The sequence below is a fragment of the Oryzias latipes genome, chromosome 1 (genome assembly GCF_002234675.1).
Source record: "Oryzias latipes chromosome 1, ASM223467v1".
In the NCBI taxonomy this organism is placed as follows: Eukaryota; Metazoa; Chordata; class Actinopteri; order Beloniformes; family Adrianichthyidae; genus Oryzias; species Oryzias latipes.
The window spans coordinates 2,647,427-2,658,805 of record NC_019859.2 but is presented as its reverse complement, the minus strand read 5'-3'; the positions used below and the strand labels follow the sequence as shown (position 1 = coordinate 2,658,805).

The 11,379-nt window shown below is 44.5% G+C and overlaps 1 protein-coding gene and 1 long non-coding RNA gene across 4 annotated transcripts in view; both read right to left on the bottom strand.

The window, feature by feature from the left end:
- Positions 1 to 309: 309 nt before the first annotated feature.
- On the bottom strand, positions 310 to 3,672 carry LOC111947342. The gene is made up of 2 exons (XR_002873153.1): positions 2,440 to 3,672; positions 310 to 2,397 (listed from the first exon to the last, which is right to left on the bottom strand). It is a non-coding gene; the product is annotated as an uncharacterized LOC111947342 (long non-coding RNA).
- Positions 3,673 to 4,582: 910 nt separating this feature from the next.
- evi5l (ecotropic viral integration site 5 like) overlaps positions 4,583 to 11,379 on the bottom strand; it is a 29,144-nt gene continuing 22,347 nt past the window's right edge. For all 3 annotated transcript variants that reach the window (XM_023954043.1, XM_023954039.1, XM_023954045.1), the window contains one exon: positions 4,583 to 6,680. In XM_023954043.1, the coding sequence (XP_023809811.1) occupies positions 6,387 to 6,680 (294 nt within the window). In that variant the 3' untranslated portion in view covers positions 4,583 to 6,386. The remainder of the gene's footprint in view (positions 6,681 to 11,379) is intronic.

Here is an 11,379-nt window from a genome sequence, read left to right as displayed (position 1 = left end):
CATTTTGTCAAGATCGCTCAAACAACCCCCCCCCCCACATTGTGTGAAAATGAAATCGTCAAAATGTCACAAAGCCGTAGGTCCTGTGGCCATCCCATAATAATTTCCCTTAGATATCCCAGACTTGTGTGTTTTGGTTTTGCTGCTTTATTTTGAAATATTTTTTGAGCAGATTTTTGGCCCCATTCTCTTTTTTTGGACCGGTTCCTCCCGCCGTGATGTCATCAGTGTTGGGGGGAGGGGGTCGTTCACAACATAATAATAATAATAATAACAAAATCACAAAAAAAAAAAATCAATCACAGCGTGCAAAGGTGCAATGTCAAAGTTTATTTTGTACCATTCATAGGATACAGAACACTGAAATGTATTTATCCCCATCATATAGTTTTACTGTCGTATAATATTTATGACAACACTGGTTGAACCGCATGAGAGGAGGGGGGTTGGGGGGGTGATCAGGTATCACATACAGCACATGAATGATGGGAACTTTGAGTTTCAGGACGATCCGTGTGGAATGACGGCGCTATTGAACGTCACGACCGGTGCGAACCGCTGCTCCAAAGACGATTCTTTACCTCGGGTCGGAGCCAAACACGCTTAACAAACAAAAAAACGCCCTAAAGATGGATGCTACCGTATGTCACAGACTAAACGGACAATGGTTCTTCACAGTCGGTACAGTTTGTGGGGGAAGGAGGAGCACCATCGCTGACCAGCAGTGTCCACACGAGTTGACAGGAAATGGCTTCGAATTTGACTCATTTCAGAGTAAAAGCTTCGTACACACAACTTTCTTAATTCAACTTGAACTAAAAATCAACGTCTGAGTCAAAGGCTTTCAATTATCAGTTGGATTCAACGCGGAAGTTGATCGCAAAATTTAAAAGTGTATCTTTAGTGTATCTTTGAAGATATGTCTGCAGGAAAAAAGACGAAAGATACGGCGCAGATTTTGTGCCGTTCTTCCAAGCGGAACGCACACTTTTGAGCGTAAACTTTTTGTGTGCTCAAAAAATGACTTTACTCTCGAAACTGAGCGATACGTGCAATCGAAACAAAGAAATTCTCTGATTGGAAGACTGTCTGACCAATCAGCATCAACCTTCATGGCCATGTCTGTGATTGGCTGGCGTTGGCGGCTGCTTTGTAATGCGGCGCCCCGCCCTGTTTCGAGCGCAGAACAGAGAATTTCTCTCCATTAACATTTTTTTGGCTAATATTTTTAATTTTCATGAGTAAAATTGTTTTGTTTTGCACATCTTTTTGAGTTTAAAATTTAAAATAATTTCAGTTTCAATTGCAAAATCATTTTTTAACACAATATTTTTAAAGTCTGATGCTGAAAACGGTTAGTATTTATGTCGCTCCGTACAAAGAGGCTGCTGGGAGATTTGTAAACCATGTTGATACACAAATGTATTTATTGTCTTTACTATAAATAAAAAGTCTTTAATCAACATTCTAAGAGAACTCAATTCAAGGATAAGTAGAGCATCACTTTTTACTTCATTTAAACTTTTCACAGGTAAATAAATGCATATAATGAAGAGGCTGTAATCTAAACATCTGTCGAATCCTTTGACACTGATTCCAGTACTGAGATTTGAGTTGCTTCATTCAGGTGTTGCCACCAAAAAGCTGTTAATTGCATCACTGATGTCAAAGCCAACGTCCTCTTTTTAGGTTTTCTAGAAGATCCGTGTTTGTCAGAAGGAAACTTCCCCGCCTGTCATCACCTACATGACAACGCAGAACCTCATGTTTCTGAACGCCATTCTGCCTCAAAGCCACTGATTTGGAAGATTTCAACCAAAAGCTCGTTTTGTTCTTGCAGACGGGCTCATGATGCCTCCATGGGGTCATCATGAGCCCATGGGCTCATGATGCCTCCATGGGCTCATGATGCCTCCATGGGGTCATCATGAGCCCATGGGCTCATGATGACCCCATGGGCTCATGATGCCCCCATGGGCTCATGATGCCTCCATGGGCTCATGATGCCTCCATGGGCTCATGATGCCTCCATGGGGTCATCATGAGCCCATGGGCTCATGATGCCCCCATGGGCTCATGATGGGCTCATGATGCCCCCATGGGCTCATGATGCCCCCCTGACACCTGTTGATGCCCCCATGACACCTGTCGATGCCCCCCTGACACCTGTTGAGGCCCCCATGACACCTGTCGATGCCCCCCTGACACCTGTTGATCCCCCCCTGACACCTGTCGATGCCCCCCTGACACCTGTCGATGCCCCCCTGACACCTGTCGATGCCCCCCTGACACCTGTCGATGCCTCCATGACACCTGTTGAGGCCCCCATGACACCTGTTGATCCCCCCCTGACACCTGTCGATGCCCCCCTGACACCTGTCGATGCCCCCCTGACACCTGTCGATGCCCCCCTGACACCTGTCAATGCCCCCCTGACACCTGTCGATGCCCCGCCGGGCTTCTAAGAACTGAGCTTTCAGAAAAATCTGTTTTTCAACAGATGAATATGAAACAAACGAGTTTTGCTTCAAGCTAAAACGTTTTTTTCTGTTAATTAAGAGGAAAATCTGTAAATAAATAGTCGTTTCAAAGTATTGCACTCAGAGCACGCCCCCCCTTTCAACGCCTTTTTAAGGATTTCCAGTTCGACCCGATGAGCTGGTATAACATAAAGCAGAGATTCTCTGTTTCTGTAGTGCATAAAATAGAAAAGACGTTCTGAATGTGAAACCCTGATGGATCAACTGTTAATGCTCCTCGCTAACAAGAGGCAGACGGTGAATTCGCTTTAGATATGCTATAGATCTCACAGTTCTGCATGAATGCAGATTTTTAAAAGCAGATTAAAGTTTTTATCCATTGGTTTGGCTCATTTCTTGATACAGAACATTCTCAAAAATTCTAATTCTTATCATTTGGCAAAACAGTCTGTTACAGTTCAGCACAACACAATAGCTCACTTACAAAATCTGATATAAAAAATGAAATGTCCCTCATGTCCACCAATCAGTCTTAGCTCAGTCCATCATTGACAATGGTTACTGTACTGTTTTTGTATAGCTAACAGAATACAATTTTGTATAAAACTGAGAAAAAGAAAAAGGATTTTAGGGTGAGAGTAACCTCTTAGGTTTAACAGCACACATTGCACTCATACTGCCAAGGAAATTGTAACCATTATCATTCACACACATAAAGTAACTTTCATACATCAGAGTAAAAAGAAAATGTATACAATGATATGCAGCCTACAGTTCTGTAAATAATGCTTGAGTTTCACAACTAACAGTTCTTCACTGGTCGCTGTCCTCGCCCTCCCTCTCCTGGCCATCGTCCTCACCCTGCTGTCTGTCTGTCTAGCCACAGATTCTCGTCCACATCACAGCGTTTATTCTCCCTTCTGATGCAACAAGGTAAAGAAACGGCGTGCATGTCTCAACCATCCCTGCACTGATCTCCTGTAATATCCTCACACGCAGCATCCATTGCATGGAGGGGACCTCTGATCTTGGGCCTGATGCTCAGACACTCTCCACCTCCAAGCGGAGAAAAGCTCCTCAATAGGATTGAGCCCCTGACTGTCCCCCCAACCACGGCTGGATGAAGCTCGTCTGCTGAACTTTATATATGTAGTTGTAGAGTTAGATAAATTAATTCTTCTCTAAGAGTTCTGGTAAATCGCCTGTCCGTCCTGGGGGAGGATCCCTCCTTCATGTGGGCACCCCTGAGGTTTCTTTGTTTTTTCCGGAATCCGTTTTTTTTAGGAGTTTTTCCTTACCACCAAGGGGGGGGTCTAAGGGCAGGGATGCCAGTATAGCTTAGTCAGTTTGTTAGTTCATTTTAGTATTTTCCTATTGAACTCTTTGTATTCATGATCCTTTTGAGTTCATGTTTCACCTTTTCAATTACCTATACGAAGCCCATCAAGTCGACTGTTGTTGTGAATTTGGGCTATACATATAAAATTGAATAGGATTGAGGAAAGGAGAGTAAGGGGGTAGGAACACTATAACCATCCTTGGATGAGTAGTGAACCAGGCCCTGATGAGCCACGGTGGAAATTCACATTGTCCCATAGAATAACATATAGTGGTAGGTGAGGCCCTACGAGATCTCTCAGTTTCAGGGATCAAATCAAAATAATAATAAATGTATCAAATGTTCCAAGGGATTCCTATTTTGTATTCATGGTATTATGTTCTTGACTGATTTTGACAATTGAACAGACTATTGTGATGATTTACACAATGAAATGATGCTGACTCATTTTGGAGCGAACAACCATTAGACTGAGAATCAACAATCAGTTTAAATCAACAGGATCTTCACTTGGAAATTGTGCTAAATGAAGGCTACCTGTACTTAATCAACTGCAAAGATGTACTGAGACATTTGCAATTTGATGAAATTAGTGAGAAATTCCATTCTGTTGGGAACAATTGCCAAGTGGTTTGGAGGTTTGTCCATATTATTTTGAGAGTAATTTCTGTTTCAAGAAATGAGCCAAACCAATGGAGAAAAACTGTTGTGCCATCATTCAGTTTTTTATTCACATCCGTAGGAAATGATCCAATATTGCACCACAATAACTATTAGTTCCAACCATTGACTGTATCCGAGAACTGGACTGAGTTAGTGTGACGTAACTCGTGCTTTACTTCATACAAAATTAAGTCGATTCTGTCACCAACCGGTCACCTTGTCGGAGCCTGTAGGCAACGCCCAGTTCGTCAATGTTTCCATGGCAACCACTCTTGCCAATCAGGAGTGAGCTTGTTGGACGGCCACACCCCTCAAACTTAAAGGCGGTCTACATGGCTAATGTCAAATGTTTAGCCTGGGGGCCAGCAGGCTCCACCTACTTTTAATCGAGGCATCTGATTGGTCAGTTTGCAACTGCAAACTACAGAAAAATGAGGAAAAAGAAAGAATGGTCATTCTGACCAAAAGAATGACCCGGTAACAGCTGTTTGTTTCTCTAGATGGGATTTTGGCTCCTTGGAGCCAGCGGGTCCTTCCTGTTTGTAACACCTGGAGGGCGGAGCCACTCAGTCCAGCTCCCATATACAGTCATTGGTTCTGTTGGCATGTTTGGTTTTATTTTTCTTTCTTTGCCTTTTTATAACTGAAAAACTGGATGTTAAGCTAAAATCCGAAAAGGATTTAGCCTTAAATCTGACAGGAAACAGAAACTAACTAGATTGTGCAAAAACCAAGTACGAGAAAAAAAACAAAACATTTTTTTGTGTGAAGATAATAAAAATACCCAAAAGATAAAAATACATTAACCTTTGAGGAAATACAGCAAAAAACCTCAGACATTTTGTTTAGTATAATTAATTGATTAATTTAAATTAGCTTGCCAGCAAATACAAGCTAACAGATGCTAAGGAAGCAACCAACTGTTTTTGGTTATTATCCATATTTTGTTTTTAGGTTAACAAAACAGTTTTACAAAAACCAGAGAACAAATTTAGTTTAGCCAAGCTAACGCCGTAGCTTCCCTGACAATCCGTCTTTCCATTTTAGTAGCAGTGAAAAGCGGAAAATTCTCCACCGATTTCTCATTAAAATGTGAGAGAGAGTCAAAGTGATCGAGAAAATGATAAGAAGGGCGGGAATTCTGAAGTGTTCTCCTCAGGAAAAACCCACTAAAATGCAGAAGGGGAAAATCATAGCAGCACATTTTCTGGTCTGTAACACTCAGTGACTCGTTGGCACAAAGGACAGAATATTTTGGCCTCTGTTGGTTTTTCTAAACCTCTAACTTCATGTGGATTTATAAAAATGTTCCATCGTATCAAAATAAAACACAAAACATAAATAATTGAGGAACGAAAGACAAGATTTGGCAACATTTACCTTCTTCTGAAAGCCTACCAACCCAACTCTTCCACATGTTCGTGGTTGGTCCACGAAGGCCATCTTGTGACGTCCACACAGCTGGATGCAGATGTTGCTCCACTGGCGTGTTGGTTTTTTTCTCCAAGGCAAAGAGGGCGGAGCTTATTCTCCCCACTGAGGGACAGGAGGATGAATTTAACACTGAATGTTGTGGCGGGAGGTCTTTCAGGGCGGTGTGATGCCCGTCTGTCACTCCTTGAAAGCGCTCCGGTTTCAGGTCCAGGGGGGGCAGATCTGGATCAGTTCTTTCTTAAACGTGGGTCACATGTTCATATTGGAGGGATATGATTCTGATGTGTTGTTTCTGGCACACAAACAAGAGGAATGTGTTGGTTTTTTTTGTGGGTTGGGGGCAGAAGATCGGAGGAGGTCCACGTCTGCATGACGGTAAACAGGAGGAGGAGCTAACTAGTCAAAACGAGCAGCTGTGGCTCTTCAGTCCGCTGGAGTCTCACCTGGAAACAGATTTTACAAAGTAAACCTCAGTTATCCAGACCTTCGGCGCAAACGATGGCGCCGTAGAGCTGCGGCGCGTCCGGACGACTCTGCGCCCGCTCCTCCGCCTCGCTGTCGGTGCTGCCCTCGCTGTCCAGGTGGGGGGGCGGGTGACAGGAGCCGGTCAGGGCGGGGTACAGGGCGGTGGCGGGCAGGGGGCTGGGGAGCAGGTCCTCATCCGAGCTGATGAAGTCGCCTTCAGCGGAGGCGGGGCTGGTCAAGCACAGGTCGAAGTTCCCTCCTCCGCCGGGCGCCGCCTTCTGCCCTCGTAACTGCCTGACCTGGACACGGAGGAGACCAACACGCTCAGACTGAACCTTCTCATTATCAGAGCCCAAAGTGTCGGGGGCCCCAAGCAGAACACCTAATAAAAAAGGGCCAAAATAATTTACACGTCCAATTTTTCTTAGATGTGTTACATAATTATAATAATAAAAATAAACGGTTTAATGGGTTAGTGTTTTGTCGTCCCCCGTCCTTCTGCAGCAGTGGACTATTCTGTCAACAGGAAGTTAGCAGCAAAGATTGGGTCCCTGCCCGGGTTAAAACATGACGTCTTGTGTCCTCAGGCACAATCATCAAGTTTGATTCATTTCAAGCTATTTCAACTTCAAATACAGGAGAGAAAAAATAAAAATACAAAGATACAACAAATCTATTCTATTCATAAATAGATTTGAAAATAAATAAGTAAACTCTGTCATCTGCCTGACATTATAATTGCTGCTCCTAATCATAAGTAGACATGTTTGCACTAGGGTTGTGCCGATGGACGATGATCGTCCATCGTGATGGATGACTGACATCCCGATGGAGAGACCACCATCGTGATGCCACGCCCCCGCCACGATGCGCGTCGACACCATAAGCCGCGGTTACATGTACAAAATATCCTGATGGGATCAATGGTCGGATTAGAATCCAACCGTGTACATGGGCCCAGAAAAATGTTTTCAGAATATAAAAACGTTCACTAAGGTCACAATTCCGGTCGGAATAAATCATTCGCACACGCGCAGAATTCGCACATGCGCAGTTTGAAAACCGGAAGAGGATACAACTTCCGCCGAGCGGCTTTTTTTCCAAACTTTATTGAAGGTAACAATTCAATACAAAACGATAACAGCGCCGAGCGGCTATTTACATTGACATGTCAGCTCGGTAAAATACGAGACGATCTTCTAAACGTGCTTTTAATAATGTTACGGTTATTATGAAACACCTGTTCGCTCATCATTTGAATTTTAATCCGTGTGGTCAGTGCTTTTTCTGAACGTAGCCAGGATTAGCAGTATGCTAACACACGGGCTAACAACATTAGCTTTGGGGCTGCGGGACGGATCGCAGTCTTAAATCTCCCACACATACCGCTCATGTACCCCCCCCCCCCCCTTCCCATCAAACATAAAGCTGTAAATCCGCCCTCCGCCGGTCCACTTCGCTAGTTAAGTGCGGGAGCGGACTACTTTTCTATTTTGCTTGTTACTTTTTCTGTTAAAGTCACTTCCCTCAGTTTATACTGGATCATCGCGGATTAACCATTAGTTGGGAAATAAAATGAAAAAAGCAAAATAACGAATAGCAGTTATATAAGAACGAAAAATGTAAAAATACCCCCCCCCCCCCCCCCGACGATGTCATCGTCCATCCCGATGGTTGACAGAAAACATCGTCAACGGCCAAATTAGGGGACATCGCCCAACCCTAGTTTGCACTAATACATACATGAAATGCTGGATCCACTGATGTTTGATTAATTACTTGGTTAAGAAATTATAGTGGCGGGATGTCAGTACTTCATTCCAGCTGTTGTCACATTTTTACTCTAAAACTTTCTTCTTCTTGGTTCTTAAAACAGCTTTTGAATAACTTGCAATTTACACTGAACAAAGGTGAAATTTTCATTTATAAAATTATGAATTCCTCCAAAGAAAACTAACATTCATTCTCATTTACTTGTTTGTTTGGACACATATTTATTTTAAAACTTCACCTGTTCAGAATCCGTTCCAGGTGTTTCTCTCTGACTCCCACTGCTTCAAGCTTTAGCTAAAGAAGCTCTGGATCCGTTTTGGATCCGTCAATCGATCGTTTAAAATGAACCGAAATGGACTATGAATCGTCTCGTCAGCCACGGATTATGATATGAATCAAATTGTTGTTAAAATGCATCGTTACATGCCTATTTCTCCGTGATTTGATTCAAATGAAACTCCTTTTTTAAACCTAGTCCAACCTAATGGAGGCAGATGCAAAACAAACAAAGGCTGTTTTTGCTCTTAGAGCTTGAACCGTTCCTGAAAACAGGATTTTAAATAAAGAAATGATACAAACAGGTTTTTGTGGCGGTTCTGCAGACAGAACGTTTGTCACCAGCCAAGCGCGCTTTTTGCATGTATCGCACTGACTGGTGACAAATCTCAGAGGCTTTTGCTTCCCCTCAACCCAACCCAAATAAAAGCATCAGTGTGTGTGTGTGTGTGTGTGTGTGTGTGTGTGTGTGTGTGTGTGTGTGATGGGGAGCAGTGGTTAACCAGTGGAAATGTTCTCACTAACAGCTAATTCCACCTCCAGACAAGAAACGATTTCAGAAAAAAGCCACCAGATGTGTTGGTTTCACCTGAAGCAGTCATTTATCAGCAGACATGTCTGCATAAAAGTCCCTGTTTCAGATGCAATCAAAGTTCATATGCAAAATTAGTTTTTCTTTTTGTCAAATGAACTCACAAGCTTCTCTGCAGAGAATGCGAGTTATGAATCAGCGCTCAGTCATACGACGGTCGCATTTAACTGAGATTTCTCTGAACAGCTCATTGCTTCCTCCTTTGTGTTCACGCAAGCTCTGCGCCCATTAAAAACCGCCGCAGACGTGAAAGGAGGTGGGGGAGGAAGAGAAATAGGGGGGGGGGGGGGAAAAGGGCAGGCCACACTCATTACGCCCCCTCCTGATCAAATCTGAACATGGTTGATGTGAGGCAGGCGTAAAAAGCGCAGAAAGTCAACTCTGCAGCTGTGGGGCCACATTAGACGCCCCCACCCAACAAATAAAGACCCCCATGACTGTGCTTGAGTTCTCAGTGGGAACTTTTCACAATTAAAGCTTCCTGTTCAGAGAGCAGCTTCACTGGTCTCCGGTTCCTAGAAGAACCGGCGGCGTGGAAGTGGTGTAGAAGCTGCGAGCACATGACCACATGTCTCTGGTCGTGAACAGAGCTGCCGGCTGTTTGTGCGCTGCTGCAGAAAAAAGGGTCCCCCGTTTCATTCAGGGGGGGGGGGGGGGGTGTTTAAAAAAATAAAACTCGACATGAGAGAACGTCGAACGGGAGCAGCTTTATCCAGCCGTCTGTAAGCACATCAAACGGAAAACCGCTCCACCACAGAGCTCCAAAAACAACATTACCCTGCCTCAAAGAGTTTAGGACAAACAAAAGCCCCAGAATGCATCACCACAAACCTGGGCTGCCAGACTGGTGAAAAAATGAATCTCTGAAACACCTGCATGCAGACTGATGCTGCTAAACGAGGAGGGAACCAGATATTTTTATTACCGGAAACCATGGCAGGTCACCATCTTCATAAAAAGAACAAAGAGCAAGTGGTGAAGCGGGTGCTCAGACCTGGTAAAGCCTCAGCTCACATGTGACCCTACAGGTGCTGCGGGCTCTTGGGTCCTTGCAGGTGCGTCTTGCAGATCCCTTGAGGTTCGTACGGCCCCCTCAAGGGACGTCATTAAAATGGAACGTACCATTGCCGTGCATGTGGTAAGCGTAGGGCTGGGCGATAAATCTATGACGATATATATCATGATAGAACGTTTTCTCTTTTTTTCTTCTTTTTTTAAATATTTTTTAAACTTGTCCTGTCCAACAGCTGGGCAGACAGATGAGACCTGAAACCCTCTTGTGTTGGACATATTTTACTTTAACAACAGGGGTTATTAGTCTTCAGACAAACCAAAGGTATGTCTTTACGTCTTTTAAGGTACTTTTGTAATCGAGGCCAAACTTTATTAATCTCAATCATATTTGAAATCTTTGGTGTTGGACCAGACGGAAAAGGAAAGGTGGGAAGAAGAGAGAGGGATGTTAGAGAGAGGGGGATAGGAGGGTGATAATACGAGGGGGGGGGGGATAAAACCATGAAGCAGCATAAAGCAACAAGTTTACTGGATGTTTATCATTACGGTAAGGTTCAAATGTAGTACAAATCCACACACACTCAAATGTTATCAAAACACCTGCTAGCTGCAAAAAATGTCCACATGTACTCAAAACAGATAGTGTTCACACATGCATACTTATGCCTTCAAACCAACTAGTGTGAAATATCTCATTCAGGAGGGACGCATGGGGAAAGAGAGCGCCGCCCCAGCCCAACCAGGAGAGCAGCCCCCCCGCCGCGTCGGGAGGGCCCAACGCAGGACCACACCCGAGAGGGGTGCCCACACCCCTAGACGAGCACCCCATCACCACCCAGGAGTTCCGGGCATCCCCCCGCCCCAACCCCAGGTACGAGCCAGGACCCCCCCCAGGGACACCCGCTCCGCACTCCAGGTAGTCACCCACCCGGCCCATGGTTGGTCCAGGAAGGAGCAAGGCAGGGGCCAGCCGCCCCCACCCAGGAGGGGGACACCCTGGGGAAAAGAGGGGCCCACGAGGGGTGTTGTAAATATGGCCCGACCAGGCTCGGCCACAGTTGGAAATTTGGCGAGAACGTTTTCTTGATAGAGGGATGAGTCTATCGCAATAGACTTTTATTTTGAAGGGTCCGAAATTTACACTCGCCAGATGAGAGCATTTACTCCTCTTTGGCAAGTAAAAGCGAGAAGGTTAGTCGCCGCATGGAGAGTAAACGTTTGCGTGAACGTAGTCATGCTTAGTAACTGTCCTTTCTGTGAATTTGTTTCGTCGTCTCCTCTTCTACAGTCCGACCGCGAGACAAACAACTGAACTGAACTCTTCACCTGTACAAGCCGTCTGA